The sequence below is a fragment of the Pleurodeles waltl genome, chromosome 12 (genome assembly GCF_031143425.1).
Source record: "Pleurodeles waltl isolate 20211129_DDA chromosome 12, aPleWal1.hap1.20221129, whole genome shotgun sequence".
Lineage (NCBI taxonomy): Eukaryota > Metazoa > Chordata > Amphibia > Caudata > Salamandridae > Pleurodeles > Pleurodeles waltl.
Window position 1 is genome coordinate 87,725,635 of NC_090451.1, and position 17,986 is coordinate 87,743,620.

Genomic DNA, 17,986 nt, shown 5'->3' on the forward strand with positions numbered 1-17,986 from the left:
GTGCTTCTTTTTAAGCCCCCACACAATTGTCCCCTTTGACAGTCTTTTTAGTGATGACATTTGCCCGCAGTGTGAGTGAGTTGCAGGCTTTGCGATCTAAGCCTACCTATTTGTTGGTGTCCACAGACAAAGTGGTGCTTCACACTAGGGCCTCTTTCCTTCCCAAAATGGTGACCCCCTTCCATTTGGGACAGTCGGTCACCCTGCCCACCTTTTATGCTCTTCCCTGTGGACCCAAAAAGAGCGTTGTTCTACCTTGACCGCACAAAAGAATTTCGGGTGGACAGCCAACTGCTTGTGGGTAATGTTGGATCAAAGAAAAGTCGGGCAATACAGAAACAAACCATTTAGTGCTGCATTGTTTTCTGTATTAAGATCTGCTATACCCTGTCTAAAAAATAGCCTCCTGAGGGCTTAATTGCCCATTCCACCAGAGGAAAAGCTGTAACCATGGCATTAGCATGTGGAGTCCCAGTCCTGGACATCTGCCTTGCAACAACATAAGTGTCCCTGCACACGTTTGCTAAACACTACTGCCCAGACAGTCAGGTCCACAGGGAAGGGCACTTCGCCCAATCAGTCCTACAGGACTTCCTAGTTTAATAAATTTTTCCGCAGCCCACCGCCGCAATAGTATTGCTTAGGTATTTTTTTAAAGGTAAGGAATCAGCAACTAGAAGTCTCTATCAGATGAACAAGTTACTTACCTTCGGTAACCCATTTTCTGGTAGAGACTATATGTAGCTACAGATTCCTTATGGACCCACCCATGCCTCCCAGCTGTGCGGACAGATTTATATGGTATGGTATGGTATGGGATGATCCCTTATAGGGCCCTAGTTTGGGCACACTGTCGGTGCACTTCATAGCTCTGTGCTCCTGTGAGGAAAGTCATGAAAAGTAATTGTCTGCTCGCGTGAGTAGCACCTATAAAGGTGACTGCGATGTCGCCTCCAGTGTGCAGAACTGAACAAAGCCTCCCGATTGCTCGCAGGGGTAATGTTCACGCAAAAATATTACGCATCAAGTCTGGCGCCTGGCAAATTTAAATGTTAGGAATCCGCAGCTAGATATAGTCTCTATCAGATAATGTTACAGAAAGTAAGTAACTTGTTCGTTAGTGCATAAAGACTATTACAACGCTACACATTCTCTTTAGGTATTGCAGCTTCGCAAACCCTCCCAATTTCTCGGCTCTTAAAGATGAGAGATTGACAAGAGTAGCTTTTCACAATATAGCCCAATGTGCAAACAGTATGTCAATTATCGCCAATCCTTCAACTGCCTAGAATACTTATGACACTAAGGAAAAACTACTATAAAACTCAGCAGAAATCAAAAGGAACAGCACTTATGAGGACAAAGCGCAAACAAGTAGGGGTGGCCTCTTGCATCCACATTCACAACTTTTCATGGCATTTGAAATTCAGAATTTGTCTTGGAGTGAGAACTTCAAATCTTAATTGCTGATACAATTGGGAGTTTTTACAAAAGCTATCCCCAGCCAGATACAGTTGCCACCTTCTAGATTAGCTCCTGCAAAACATTTGTAAAGATTGTTTTACAGGTGCAATTGAGAAAGCAAAAAAGTGGGATGTGAGCATGGCGATGGGGAATAATTCAAGCATGTGAATCTATGGAAGATACTGACGCTTAAGTTACAAAACGTTTGTCTTGCATGCCATGTACTGGTTTAACCTAAAATGCAGATGTATTGATAATTTGGCCACTGACTTGTTGAACTATTGAAGAGTCTATATTATGTTACCCAGTCATACGTAACCAAGCTGACAAGTCTCCTTTTCTTTTAAATAGAAAAGCCTGCTATTGCTCCACCTGTCTTTGTGTTCCAGAAGGATAAGGCACAGAAGGTAAGAAGTTAAGATTTTTGTGCTATCAAAAAAGCAGTCAGATTCTCAGGAAAGTTGTACCTCTGGTTGATTAGATGCCACCAACCTCCAGCCCAGTGCTAAAAATAAAATAACAGTTTAGTAGGGTTTCTTGTCCCAATCAACCATGTCTAGTTTATTCTAATATGTCTCAATCCAAAAAAGTAGTTTAAAAATCTAAAACTTAATATGCACATATTCTATAGCACCCCGTGCTCCATTTTCTAATTGAAATTGGTCCATTGTTTTTTAAATATCACATTACAACACTGTTTGAATACCATATCATTGTTGTACAGTTGGGGTGAAAATTATACTAAAGGCTCTAGGGTCAGTGAATATCTCCTTCCTTCTTGAACACAGATTCTCTTAGAATATTGTGCCAGAACTCCCTCACATTATTTACACCTCCCATATTGATTGGGATTTGTTCCTAGTTCTGAATTTTTCAATATTGATAGCACCATCGTTGACTTGCAATCATGTGTGGTTTTAGAGCGGACACTTGTCTTTCATACCTGTTAACGGAACGGGTGTGGGGTTTTGAGTGGTCCTTCATGTTGCATGCAACTCAGTGATCAGTCTGGTAGTTTGTTTAAAGGGGGATGTGTGTTACACCCTTGATTTACACAACAGCAGAGGAATCCTGTTATAGGTTCAGCTGCAGCTCAATATTCTTTTGGAATTCTGTTAATTATTCTTGGTAGAGACTTTCCGGCGTATCCTGGTGTCACAGGTACAACTCTAGTGCAGAGAAAGCAAATTGGGTTCAAGGGTTTACCTAGCTTTCACAGGCACCTAGAAACGCAGTGTTCCAATAAAGGAAACCGCTACACAGAATCCATATTGTGCTTTGGAGCTTCACTTAATTGTTCATTTATATAAGACCCTGGCCCCACTCCGACTCCCACTCTCCGACTACATGAAACTGCTCAAACTCTGAGCAAAACCTGATTCTTCACAAAAGCATAGGTTCACAGGAGTAGAGCCTCCAAAGTTGATAAACACTGAATGCTCTAACAACTGGATAGTTACATCACCAATCATTTACACTCTATATGATCCCTGTTACAGTAGGACAAACATTTTGTGAATTAAGACGTCCACTTTGCTTTGGATGACAGCACATATTCACCTTCTTGTTGTACCTACCCGGTCCATTCTTTAAGCCAGATGTAGAAGTGCATTTCTTAAATTTAGCTCACACCCCCTTTTTTTTTTTTTTTTGTCAATTGCTACTTTAACCAACACCCTCACTCCTGTTCACTGGCAGATGAAATTATATGAAAGCTACTTGCATCCATGGTTACTGACAACAAATATGATTCTCAATTGCACTGGTCGGTTTGTTGACCAATAAATTCTAAAGCGTCTCTAGAAGCCATCTCATGTTCTTCTGTCCCACTTTTGTCATGCCTAGATTCCAAGATCACCAGACTCTAGTTCACTACAAAAGTACGATATGTACTCAGCCTTACAATATCATTTGCTTTTTGGAAGAGAGTGGAGGTGAATATATACAGAGATAGATAGATAGGTAGATACAGATATATGTTTGTCACAGGAAGCTTCCTTCTAGACATTGGCAATGTTGGAGGGGAGTGGAAAGGCGGGTCCAGTTTAGAAGCGTAGTGTTGAATAGAAACAACTAAGGACCTAAATAACTCACCATCTTGCTCTTCTTTGACGAGTTTCAATAGTTTTAGTTTATTGATTCACATGTCTGGAAACTAAGGGGGTCATTCTGACCCTGGCGGTAAATACCGCCAGGGCGGTGGTTGGCGGTAGCACCGCCTACAGGCTGGCGGTGCTCCGCCGGGCATTCTGACCGCGGCGGTACTGCCGCGGCCAGAAGCGGAAAGCCGGCGGTGTACCGCCGACTTTCTGCTGCCCATGGGAATCCACCAGATGGCGGTATGGGGTGTCGTGGGGCCCCCGTAAGAGGGCCCCACAAAGAATTTCAGTGTCTGCTTTGCAGACACTGAAATTCGCGACGGGTGCAACTGCACCCGTCGCACCTTCCCACTCCGCCAGCTCCATTCGGAGCCGGCTTCCTCGTGGGAAGGGTGTTTCCCACTGGGCTGGCGGGTGGACTTTTGGCGGTCGCCCGCCAGCCCAGTGGGAAACCCAGAATGACCGCCGCGGTCTTCTGGCGGTTCCCCCTTGGCGGGCGGCTCCCGCCGCCCGCCAAGTTTAGAATCCGGCCCGAAGGCTTTTACCCATGTATCAGTAATGAGTCAACACATCTTTAAAAAAAAAAAAAAAAAACACTTAAGTAACTTCCTGTTCTGTTGAATTGTACTAACTAGATCTGAGGCAAACCTGTCCTATGTCTCAAAAAGAAAAGACCAAAGCATGCATTGTAGACTATTCTTGAACTCAAAATGTTAATCAAGTAATTCAAGATACAGGTTGATGATGTTTGGCACATTACCAAATCTTTCTTCATCCACAGCAAGCATACTTGAGGTACACTAAAAAAACTACAAATCATCTATTCTGGTTTTCCAATCTGCACAAATCACTCATGTTTCAAACGATTTAGTGTTGGGCATTTGGTATTTCCAGTACAGAGTATTTTTTAAGTTAACCAGCAAGGTATTTGGGAAATGGAGAGGACTAGGTGCATCTTTTCTTTGATGAAAAGATATTTGCATCTATCCCTACATAGATAGTTGGTTCCTTCAAGCCATCACTAACTGATGGGTTCTTCATGGCTTACAAGTGACAGTAAAGGCGGGCCTTCATGCAAATGTTTATGTACGCATAGGCAGATTGACATACATTAATTATCAGTGTGTTCACTAAACTGTAGGAATGCTAGTGGATCTTTCACAGGACAGCCTAGTGCTAATTCTGCATGTGTCTCCCTATCCAGACAACATCTGATTTCACGGTCAGATGGGTATCTTCTGTTTTGGGCTCTTGGGTTCTGCAGTCAAGCTGTACCCCCATTCTGATGGTGGCTGTGGCACTTTCAATCCAAACTATTCATTGACCAACTAATAATAGTGGAAATGCAGTTCTAGTTCAGAGACAAGGTTGGTTTTGCCCTTACCCCAGTAGGGAGCCTGCTTGCGGTTCCTTCACAGTGAAGACCCATCTACTCACCGTAACTGGGGCTCCCTTTCTTTGATCATGTCTGAGATGTACTAAGAGTATTTGTAACGTGTGTGTGACAGTTCGACTATAGGATGTGTTTTTTTGTTTGTTTTTGACTCACTTGTCCATGAAATACAAAATTGAGTCCCTCTGCGAAATACATCCCTTCTCGACTAATCGCTACAAAACTGTCTATAGTGGGTTGGTAGCTATCCAGTTCGTTGTTCGTGTAGTATAGATTTTTCCCTCCCTGACTGAAACCTTCCCTTCCTGCTTTTCCTGTTTGTGATCATCTCCATTTGCAGTAAGCTAGAAGAAGATGCTGACCTCCATTTTAGGACAACTTGTGCAACACCTTTACCAGCCTGAACTGGGCCGACTTGGGACTTTGGGCTTAAGTCTCTGAAATATGACCAGCAACCAGGACAGGATGCTCGGTTAGGATTGGAAGATCAAGCAATGTTTGAATATTGCTGACTCCCAGGTTGGCTTTGGCATCCTGCTTTTTCTGCTGGGGTACTAAAGAAACCAGAGCCCTGAGCCAGTGCTGTTAGTGTGTCCTCTGGGTGGTGAGGAGGCCTGCACCCCAGCTTAGGAGAGAATACAGACTGAAAGTATAATCTCAGCAGAATTACTACCCTTACTGGCACACAGGGAAAGCCTTCTTAGTTGCCTCTAGAAGCAGATACTCATTTTCAAGTGAGTGGCTTGAAACCTACAGGATAGGCTGATTTCTAAGCCCAATATTAAATAAGAACATTGTTTCCTGAATGTTGTATGCCCCTCCTATACTGCTGCTGCTAGCTCCCTCTGGGAATTAAACATCAGTGCCTCTAGTTCTGAGAATCTTACCGGTAAGTTTACAGTCCCCCATGTGCAATCTGATATTTTTCTTTCTGAAAAATAGAATCCTAGCGTTTGTGAGACAGGGTTTACTACGCAGGTTCCTATTCCAGGGTTATTAGTTGTTTAACTTTCTTCTCCCTTGTCATAACTCTTCAGTTTAGTTTGAATGTTAATAGCTTCCTCAATAACTTCAAAAGCAAATTGATTGCAAGTGTCGTCCCTCGAAGAGATATCGGATGCCTACACAATCCATATTGCATGGAAGGGCAGAAAACACATTGAACGAATTCAGGGTGTACAACACAGTTCTATTTAGTTGAATGGTTTTGCTTTTGATTTTCAACCTGCATTTTGAACTCATTGAAACTAATTACAACATCAGTGATTCATCCCCCGTGTGCCCAACCCGCTTTTTAGGACTTATTTCTTCTTGAAGCCGTAGCACGGTCTGAATTTGTCATCTTGACTAGGAATTTTTATTTAGCTCTTGAACGCTTCGCTGAATGGATGTTTTCAGTTTCAAGCTTGAGATTTTGACAGTGCTAAATCAATTATGAGGGACTGCTGATAGATCTCCATGAATGTAGCCTTGTCAGAACAGTCCTAAAGTGGTTTACTTGCTTCTTAAATGGTAATCTGGAGTTACTACTTCTCAGATGATGCTTTAGTGGCATTGGCCTGGATTGGTTTACTTCTATGCTATCTGATCATGGGGAAGGCTATGCCCTGAACTTTCTTGTCTCCTGTATTGGCTTCATAGCTCTCTAAAATCATTATGATGACGCTCCACTTCTCTCCTTAGTGGATTTTCATTTGACAGCGCAACACATAAATGTCAAATGCTGGCCATTAGGGGGTGGATAGGCTGGCTCTAGGTCAAGGTAAATGCTGATTATAGCAGTCTTAGCAGTTGGTCTTCGAGATCTGTATCTTAAATTGCTCGTTTCAGTGTTTCATTTTATTTAATGAACTGTCAGTGTTTCATTATAGTTCTAAATAACTTATACTGCCCTATAAACTGTGAGGAGAGTGGCCGCAGTAGGAAGGGTTCTGAGTGAAGAGGTGTCACTTTTAAGTACTGTTTCTAGGGTGCTCAGTCCTCATTTAAGGAAGTTGTGTTATCCAATACTTTTTAAACCCCAATGAGGAGACATTGGTTGCTTTAAAAAAAAAAAAAAAAAAGCCTTTTTGTTTGTTTGTTTTTTAATACCGTTTACTGTGGATTGGGTTACTTGGTCCTTACCCTGGACTTCGGGAGTGATTGGTACCGAATGGCAGAGTTACCCAAAGCTTCTGATTGACTAGCAATGTTTTCAGAATTGAAGGAGATCTGATGTGGGTCATCTGTATTTAAGCCACCTAATTTTACTTAATTCCGAAAAAGGTTTTGGTTACATTTTCAGGCTTTTCTTAAAATGTCATTGAGGTTCTACATACATTTCGAATCCCTGTGATAACAAATTTCTCTGGTCTTTCTCAGTGTTTTCGGTGTTCACTGAGGTAGCACCTTTCACTTCTACCTCTACTGATATTTTGAAATCTCATGGCATTTTTAATTGTTTTCTGGCTAATTCATCAAAAACAGATATTGTTGTTATTTCTGCTCAAATAATCATGTGTGGTGTAGACTCTCATCTCCCACCTTCCATGGATTATTTTCTTATAATGAAGATTTTTAAACTTCTACTGGCTGTTTGAGATGTGGGCTCCTTAGCACCCATGTTTGAGCATATTATACAAGTGAAAAAGAAAAAATAGGACAGCAGGCTTTCGGTACTTTTAGTGACTTTAGTCCAAGCCAAATTAAAGTGCTTCCTCCTCTGCAGCTTAAAAAAAATAATTCTAAAGTTAGGCTGACTTGCTTTTGGGGGATGCAGAAAAGTTTAGCTCACCATAGAGCATTTATTCCCAGTGGTTGACAGGCTGATCGGAGTCATTTTTGTGTCATTGGGAATTAGCTAACCTTTGAACAATAGGTACACCTAATCGATTAACTTTCTTTCAAGATTTCAAATATTTTTTTTAAACAGACTTGAAATAATGAAAAGCTCTTTATTCCAGGAGCAGAAGAACTGATTTGAAAGACAGAAAAGGGGCATAGTTTTAACTTCATTAGCCCATTTTAGACTTGGATTTAGAATTCAGTCTCAGAGCTTTACTTCCTGAACCAGTTTATCCAGTAGGGGTTTGATATTGGGAATGCTTCACACTAGACCCAATTTATGTTCTGCCCGTGTAGCACTTAAGTTGTTATACGCTTGTATATAGAAATGGAGGAAACTAATGTGTTTATGACAACTGGTGGAATAACTGAATCAACATTGTGATAAGGATATCTTTCCACAAATAGCAGACATGTTATAGCTTTCCATGGAATGATGTATTTCAGTTTCCCCCACAGCTTCCTGTCTAAATGTGAGTTTTTATGTACAAGTATCGTCTTCTACTTCGAATGTTACATTGGTATCCTAAGTGGGGCTGTTTAACTGTGTTTAATAAGATCAGGTCCCTTGAACAGCCATGCATTTTGGAGTAATTTACTTTACATTTCATTCTGGTTAAGCACATTCCTTGCATCAAAACAAAATAGAATTGGTGCTTTACTGTCATTCACTTATTTTTGTGCTTGCTGTTTCAGAGATCTGCCGGTGGCTCAAGTCCAGAAGACGGTGATGGTGAGGTGTAGTTTTATTACAAGTCACAAGTCTAACGTTTTCACTGACTGTGTAGCTCACTTTTATAATTCTGTCTCATTGTGTCTGTTTCTGTAGAAAATGTAGTCAGAAAAAAAATTGATTGAGCATTTTTCTTTTAAAAAGTTTGCTCGTCATTATTTCTCAAAAATACATTTGGAAGAAGTGCTTCATATTTGGGACACAATTACAGTTTCTCTGTCTCTAGGCATTAGATTCATGGCACATTAGACTATATTTCCTGATGTTGATGTCTGAATTACATTGCTTTCGTTGTAAGACATGATTTGGCCCACTGTGGTTCTTCCGTTCATAGTAAAGACATGTTGCTAACATGTAAACCCACAGTTGACTTTCCTGTGCAGTAGTCCTTGGATATTAAGCATTCTTCTGCCTACGTACTCCACTTCATACATTTTGTTAGCAGAACCATCTCTATAATTGTGATTTATTAATATGATTATTATTTTTTGGGGACTGCTTTGTATATTTTCCAGCTCTATAAATTCATCCTAAAAGTTTGGAGGAAATTATTTTGCCAGTGTGTACAAAAACTTTAAATGGTGGAGCAGAGTGGCTAGCTGCCAAGTAAGATGCCGCTTGTTGAAGCGACTCAGCCACCTGTGTCCCTGATTTTTTTCCCCACTATCCACCCTGATATCCATGCCTCTCTGCCTCCCTGTTACCCTCACAAGGTAGCAGCTTGAGACCCAACTCCACTGAGCAAGCCTCGCGCTGGGGACAGTAATGGGCAGAGAGGAAGGACAGGCCACTGGGCACTGATACACAACAGGCCAAAGTGCTCCTGAGTTGAGACAACAAAAGATCCAGGGGCCTTTCAGACCCAAGAATATCCTGAACTGCCTGTAAGACCAAGAGAGATTACACAATGGCACAGACACAGGCCAGCTGAAAAGTCCAGTAGTGAATTACTGTAGTTTTGCCAGGTAGCCAGGCAGAGTCTCCATTGAAACATAGATCCTGTTTGATGGGACGGTGGAACACCAGAGAGGCTGCAGGAGACAGTTCCTAAACAGGATTGACTTTCACAGGTGGCTGTGACTACTATCACATCCTACCGAGGGGCCAGATATTGAACTGACACCCACAATGACAGGCCACAAGGGCGCGTGAGCCTCCCAGCAGACATAGCTGGACAAATACTCTTCTCAGAGACACAACAGACAAAGTGCCACTACGGGAGACAACAGACTGATAAGATTCCCCCTCAGGATAGTGAGACCCCCTTTCCCCACCCTCACCCACCCTTAAAGACATCATGGACGCCATACAAGGGTTGAGGGTCTCCCTGGAACCTAAGCTAGACTCTGTATGGAGGTCACACTCCCCGGGGTGGAACCCTGCAACTTGGGAGTCAAGGTAAAAGAAGTAGAAGAGTCGATCACAGCCCTTAAGGCAGAAACTAAAAGCCTAAGAAAACTAGTCAACAAACTATGAGCAAGTGCAAATGTTACTGAAGCCAGGCTGGAGGACTGAGGTTCGCAGTAGAAGAAACAATATCCGAGTGGTGGGTGTCTGAGAGAGTGGAGGGCCCAAGTGTGGACCTCTTCTTGGAAGACAATATGCTTAAGCAAAAGGGACTGTTAAACCTTTTTCTCCATCCAGCACACACACAGGGTTCCAGGCGTTCTACCAGGGTGCGGCATGGCACGCTGTCATTGCTTGCATCTGTAAGTAGATACAGAGATGTGATCCTCCAAGCTGGACACCATGACCACCTCCCTCGCCCTCACACTAATAAGTACAGCAATGCAACTATTAGCTTCTACCCAGATTTCACTCTTAAAATTAGGCTTTGAGGAAGTATAGAAAACATTGAGATGCCAATGATGATCCCAGTCAAGCTGTGAGTGGTGGCAGAAGGGAAAACTTGGCACTTGGTTCCCCGGAAGAAGCATGGAATTGACTTTATATCTTGGAGACTAATTGGTGGGGAGGAATCACTCCTACCAATGGTGATCTGACAAGACTGGCCCTGAACGGGGCATCAAAGCAGATTTTGGGGAAGGGGATTGCAGCTCCTAGGATTCTCACATAAACAGACCTCGCAGGACAGCAAATTGAGTGAGCTCCAAAGCAAAAGATTTGAGGACACTGGATGAGTCTGAGGGCCACCAACAAGCATCTAAGCATTAGCCTAAAGCCAGGCATTGTTGACTCAACAGAGGTGCATAGAGTTACTATACCTTCTAAGTGATTGCCTGGGTGGCTTTCGAGAACATGCATGCAAGACAGTATAAAGTAAGACATCTGGGAGGGTTGTGGTTTGAGCTTCCTGCTGTGAGCACTGTGCCCCCTTTCCCCCCATATGATTTTTTTTGTTTATTGGGGTGACAAGTGCTCTGCTAATTTAGGGGGGTGGGCAGTCTTTGGGCCCTTGAAAGCTCAGACCCAGAGTGGCTCCAGACACAGTGGCAGAAGGGTCCTTTGTGGGGATAATGTTCTGGAATGTAAATCACCTCGAGGTTGAAATCGAGAGAGCCCTGATACTGCAATAGCTCAGGCGCCAGGCACCTAATGTGGTCCTACTACATGAGACTCGTGATGGGAAGTACTTACCAAGCTCTTTTCAGGTGGGTCTTCAAGATGGTGGCTCATTCAGGCTATATGTTGGGCTCCAGAGGAGTAGGTGTTCTACTGAAACGATTGCTCCCACTGACCATTCAGAGGCCCTGGGTAAACACACAAGGGAGATGTGTATCAGGGCTATGGGAGGGTCTAACGCTTAATATCTGCTCAATATAGGTCCCACCGTGCCCAAGTGTCTCCACATTCCCCAGCATGAGCGCTCTGTTGATCCAGCTCTCTGAAGTACTCCTTATGGGTTGTAGACTTCAGCCTAACACTCAGCCTTGGACAAGACCTCTGCCACTTTCAGGCTTCAGCCCTTGGACTGGGACGTCTGGTTGATACTTTCCATTCAGGCGCCCACAGGACCCTCTCATGCATAGATTACCTCATTACACAACAGCAGCAAATATACCATACTATTTGAATGCTTGCCACCTTGCTAGGGGGGAATATCGGGCCCCTCTCCACTGTGGACCGCTCATGTCATAGGCCTGAAATCTGTGGTATTTGAAAACAGTGTGTGATCTGGGAGTGTTTGAGAAACATGACAGAACCCTACTGAAAACTTGACCTTGGTTGACTACAAAACTGTTGTCAGAGGCCAGGCAGTTTCCCTCATCTCAGGGTTTAAAAAGGACAAGAACGCTAAGTTGGAAGAGCTAGAATGAGATACTTTGTCCCAGGAGCACCTCCTCACGATGTCCGGAGACTAGGCACACCTTGGCCTTGAAGCAGAGGGAGTACAGAGACCCAGGTGACAGATATCACCAGGGCGGTTCACTGAGTCACCCAGCCCCGTTTCTATCAGATGGGAAATAAAACAAGCTCTTGGCATGGCCTGGAGCACAGCCCTCAACCTCCCATGTCTCATTGGGATGTTGGGACAGATGGCCACCCTGCAAAAGCAGGCCCTGCTCCTGTCACTAGATGCCAAAATGGCCTTTGATACAGTGGAATGGGATTATATCTTTGAGGTTCTATACAGACTGGACTTTAGCTGACATTTCATGCAATAGATAGGGTTCCTATTTTCAGAGTCACTGGCACACGGTGGGTCATCCAGACAATCCAATCTCCAGGAAGGGTTGCCCTCTTCCCCTCTGTGTTTTGCACTGGCAATAGACTCCACCGAGATCCACTGGTCCGAGTTCTGCAATGAGGACCAATGAGAAAATAGTGTCTTTATATTCAGACAACATGTTGCTCTATGTAGCAGCCCGGAATTAACCCTGACTAGAATAATGTAGATCGTGATCTTGGGTAAATATGTTGGATACACCATTGATTGGCACAGATCCTTATTATATCCTTGGTCTGATGCCATGGCAACAGATTGTCTGGTGGCGGTCATGAGTACGGGCATCCAATATTTAGGAATCTGTATCATGCCAGACACTGACCTTTTTGTTTAAGAACAACTTGGCCCCATTGTTGGAAAAGCTGAGATGAGACTTGCGCCCTTGGATCTCTCTTCCGCTGTCGCTGCTAGAGAGGGCAGCCTTATTTAATATTATGTCCTTGGACTGCTTTCTTTATGCCCTCCAAAACGCTCTGCATGTGGTGCCCAACTCATACTTCAAAGCAATTGAGAGGGTGGACAAACACTGTTGTGGGATAGTGGCCCGGCACACACTGTGCTTCACAGGGGGGTGGTATGATGGGGCATCGCATTACCAGTTGTCCAGAAATACTATTTGGCGGCACAACTGACTACCATTAACAACTGAGTCTTCCTCTCGCAAGCGGTACTAGTGTTGCACATGGATAGATTTGCGCTATGACAGGGATACCTACACGCTTTATATGGGAAGGGCAACTGAGGTGATGAACCGGGGTGCACCTATGGAGGGCTACTCTTTCTGTCTTGGGGTGGAAGAACGCCATTACGCAGGCCCGCTATCCGATGTAGAAATTCTGGGTACCCTGCGAAAACAGCCAGGTTTTGATAAATGGGACCTCACATGAGTCTCTCAGTTGGCAGTCGTTTGGTCACAGGGAGATAATATCTCCTGGCCCAACCTGCAGGGGGAATGCCAACTGGTGCCCACAGAGACTACAGATACCTCCAACATGCGTTCAAGGCAGTGATACCCAAAAGGACTGCCAATCCGGAATCCTCCCGCTGTAGGATGGGCTTCTAGACTATTTCATGCCTAAAAAAAGGCCATGTCGCTGATTTATAAAAATTACTGAACCACATGTCCGATGTCTTGAAGTGCGTCAAAACAATGGGAACAAGAACTAGAGGATTTGGGAGGAGGCCCTGGCGTCCCCCACGGAAGTGGCCATACGCACAGGGTTTAGATTGGTCCAGTTGAAAGTACTACATCGCTCATACTACACCTGTCTTCCTGTGGTCAAAATGGGGAGGGCTAGAGATGATAGCTCTATGTGGGTGTGGACAGACGATTACCTTTTTCCACATCCTATGGGAAAACCCAGCAATTGACATGTTTACTGATGTGGTAAACTGCATAAGAGACGGGAGGGGGTGTACGTATGTGTCTCCACTAACAGATTCTGGCTGATTGCAACAAACTTGATGAGGTTAGGCTTCGCAGTGGCAAAACAGAATATAGCCATGGGCTGGGTATCAGAGCAGTCTCCGGGGCTGGAGACTTGGAAGCTTGACATGGAGTGGTGTATGATTGAAAAGGTTACCTATGAAAGAAACAGGCGTCCCTAGAAGTAGGGTAACATTTGGAAGAATGGGACACCTATAGAGGCCACCTGTGTAATGACCTGGCTCAGCCAGATGTAAAAAGGCCACATCCTGAGACTGGTATGAGAATACTCAGTGCTGAAGAAGGAGACTAATGGGAGTGGAAGAGGGGTGTAGATGGTGATTATGAATCTTTCCAGATACGACAGTGCTGTGTTTCAGAGATTGTTATATTCAAATGTCAATAAAGAGTTTTACAAGAAAACTTTCAGTGATACCATTTTGTTTGTAGCAGAACCATCTCTGTAATCGTATACTTGTGAGTTTGATTCAAGTTTGCTTTTCAGATCTTTGTTTTGTTGATGTGTCAGCCACTTTAACTGTAAGGATCACTATACTTGCAGTACTTCTTAATTACTGGGTGATTCACAGCTTGAGCATCCCACCCAGCAAGCCACTGTTCTTAAAACATTTTTAAAAATAATTGTATTTTTTTTTTTAAATCACTTAAACCCCTCCTCCATTCTCCTCTCATGTGCTCCATGCTCTTCTGTAAATTAGATCTTGGGTCAGTGATCATTGGGATGGTGTCCATTTTGGAAATTTGAATAGAGTGCCAAATTCAAAACACTTGTCTTTGAATAGTTACCTGGGGATTTCGTATGCATCACATACATATTATTGTCAGGCACTCAGTAAAACCAATCGCAGTTAGACATGAACACGATTCCCCATTTGTTAAGCTCTGCTTTAAATAAATGTTTGTACTTTTACTGCATTTAATGAGGTGGAAGGTTAACATTTTGCTGTAAAGCAGTGATGGATCCGGTTTTCGAAGCTTAGGTCCTTTGATAGAGACAGTACCCATGGGCAGAGTGAATGTTGTTGAGTAAAGATGGATGATTTGCTGGCTTTATCTGGCTATTTGTTGCCCCCTTGCATTCTTTTAGCGTGGGAGGTAGTGACAGTAGCCTCATGCTTCTTGCTAATTCCCCTCCTTCTCTCACCTCCGCAGATTTAGGCAAAAAGTTAAGCTTACATTTTGTGAGACTTAGACATCTTTGTAAATCGGTGCTGCTAAATATTTTTTTTCTGCCACAGGTCTCTAAATGATATTGGCTCACAAAATCCATTAAAATCTAGGACAATATCTGCCAACCTAATAAAACATAAAGCCAGCTTTGTACTATGAAAGGTGTTTTCGTTACACTAACACAAGAACGTATACAGATGGAGAAGGAGGGTAGAATAAAAGCAGACTGCAGTTACAAGAGTCTTTAGGCCAGGGATCAATATCACCCTAATTAGTAGTAATAAAAGAAAATCTGTGAAAACATAAGACTTTAATATAGTCAGATCAGTTATCCAGTATTGGATCTTTCATAAATTCACATGCTTGAATCATCCCCGTCGTCGAAGTGGGAGTCCCACGGTACATAAAATAGCAATAATTAACAAATAAAACTTTTTTGCCATAGGCTATAATGGAAACAGTAATTGCTCATATAGCCTATCCATGTCCTTTTGTGAAAAGGACCCAAACCTGCCTGCTGACCAATCAGGCACCAGCACCCTCTAGAACACTCTCCAGAGAAGCTCCTTCCCTCAGATTTTCTACCGCACGTCGTGTGAATGGAGTCTCCCTGAGCTCTGCTCAGTTTTCTACTTCTTCAGAAGCTTTTTTTCTCTCAAAGAATTTAAAATATGTCGGATTCTTCTAGAAAAGGCCTTTTCCGCCCTTGCAAGACCTGAGGAAAGAAAAGGCTCCATGTCGATGATCCACATAAAGACTGCTTGTATTGTCTCTACCCACAACATCAGGTGAAAGACTGCAAGATATGTCGCACTTTCTCCACAAAAACCCACAGAGACCGTGAGGGTAGACTCCTGACATGGTTACAGGCTAAATCCTGTACTTCAGGTGAGGGGAGTGGGTCAGAGAGGCCACACAAAAGGTCCAAATCTGAGGACCTGGGGCAGACAGAAAAATCTGGAAAGAGGCAGAAATTACGTCATGGAAAGGGCTTACAGACTGCAATCTCCTCTGAGCCATCCTCTCCTCTTCAAAAGGAGTCCTACCGTCTTTCTCCTTCCTCAGAGCCTTCTACCTCAAGAAAGGTGACTATTAAAATCAAATCGACGACGACACCACTGTCGACCGTGACGACGACGACGGTACTAACAGCTACCGTCTCCACTACATCGTTGACGAGACCATTGTCAGCGACGACTACTTTGACATCAACGGTAAGGGCTCCTATCCCCTCAATCAAACCTCTGTCTACGAGGACTCCAGGACGGAGTGCGTCGTTGACATCTTCATCGACGACACAACATCGTCGCTTATAACACCGTCAACGACAGCCCCGTCAACTATAATATCAACGACGACAGCGTCATCGGCTGTCTCACCGTCGACGAGGACACCATCGAAGAAGCCGTCGCCAACGAGACCACCGCCGACAGAAAAATCAGTACCGTCCACGGCATCTTCAACTCTGACACCATCTACGACTACACTGGTACCTGTCAGGCAGATAGAAGCTACTCCTACCTCTTCCAGGTATCCGGATCTCCGAGCCATGGTCAGGATCACATCTCTGCCCAGATCAGACATTTATCCCATAGACACGTCTCCAAGCAAAGTGTCAACTTTAGTACCCAGTCATCTTCTTGACTGGGAGGAATCTGATGAGGGTCCATTCGGAGATGCACACAGCCCATCACAGCTCCACTTTAAATATCAAGAAGATGACGACGATGATGAGTATGACCAATACCAACCATTTCTGATGGATACAACTACCTGTGGATTCCTCACCTAATGAATACTCCCATGGCGCCAGCATTCGACGGAAATCTTCTTACTAGTCTCTGCACGTCGACGAGGACGTCACTCTAGCCCATGCGACGCCGTCTGACGTCATACAGGCAATAAGAGGTCCTCGACGACGTGCCGACGTCAGTTCCTTTTTTTTCCGTGCATTCGAAACGGTTATCTTCGAGGGAGCAACTGTTACTTTTGTGGTTACAGTGTATTTTTGCTGCGTAGTCTTTCGCTGTGGTAATAATGTCGCAGAGAAAGTCTGGATTCAAGCCTTGTCGTGAGTGTGGAGGCAAGATGTCAGTGACGGATCCTCATTCCGACTGCCTTTGGTGTTTGAGCTCCGACCACGACGTCTCGACTTGTGATTCATGCCAGCACATGAATCCAAAGGCCCTCAAGGAACGTGAGGCGAAGCTGTTTATGGCGAAATCGAAGGAGAAGCATCACAAGAAGTCTTCTTCGCCAAGACATCGGCGTCATCGAGACTCCCGGCGCCGTAGAGAATCTCGGCGTCATTCAAAGGAGACTCGTTCCAGGTCTTCGGATCGGCGCCGAAGGACATGGGAGATCAGTCCCACGGTTACGCCGCATCCTTCGACGCCGTTGCCCTCTCCGGCGTCTCCGACTTCACCTGGACAGGCGTCTGTGATTGAGGTATTGGAGCCTCAGGTGTTATCTCCGGCGTCGCAGACGTCGAGGTCGGGGTCGCCTCCGAGACAGGCACCCCAGTATCCGGCTTTTCCCACCCCTGGAGCCGATAGTTCCGCATTCTTGAATGCGATGTATGCCATCTTCCAACAGATGGCTCCAGGGGGTGCTCCGGCTGGGCCTTTGGCCTTTTCATTGGGTGATCCTGCGCCTCTTCGGCCGGCACCCTTTATGCCCTTTCTCCCTTTTGGGAACGTGGGCTCGGCGCCGGTGTCGGCGCCGGTGGCTGCTCCGGTGGCTTCAGAGGGATTGGCCCCGGGGATTTCCATCCCGTCGACGTCGGGATTTCGGCCTGTGACTCCGGTGGGTCCATCTGCTTCGACTGCTCTTTCGTCGGCGCCGAAGTTACCTGTGGCGCCGGACGCGGCGTCGGTGGCTTCTGAAGATCGGCGCCGATCTTCGACTTCGGCGGAGGCATTGTCGACTCCGCGTATTGAACAACGGCTTCATTCGAGGAGACGTGCTCTCCGTGTATTAGAGGAGCAGGAGTACCAACGAGCCCTGGAGGAAGGAGAGCTAGAGGACTCGGGTGATGGGCTGCGTGGTCTGGAGTCAGCCAGTGGGCTGGACACTTCCCCTGAGTGGGATCTTTCGTCCCCGGGAGAATATACTGAGGAGGCTGCTTCCTTTCACGCAGTGGTACGGAAGGCAGCTAGTTTTTTGGACC

The 17,986-nt window shown here is 44.7% G+C and overlaps 1 protein-coding gene across 4 annotated transcripts in view; it reads left to right on the forward strand.

Annotated features, from left to right (window-relative positions):
* RANBP3 (RAN binding protein 3) overlaps nucleotides 1-17,986 on the forward strand; it is a 380,969-nt gene that overhangs the window by 87,972 nt on the left and 275,011 nt on the right. For all 4 annotated transcript variants that reach the window (XR_011199904.1, XR_011199903.1, XM_069217335.1 and 1 more), the window contains 2 exons: nucleotides 1,816-1,871; nucleotides 8,476-8,512. Coding sequence is in view for 2 of the 4 variants with exons in the window: in XM_069217335.1 (XP_069073436.1) it covers nucleotides 1,816-1,871; nucleotides 8,476-8,512 (93 nt within the window). In the remaining 2 variants the exon portion in view is untranslated. The remainder of the gene's footprint in view (nucleotides 1-1,815; nucleotides 1,872-8,475; nucleotides 8,513-17,986) is intronic.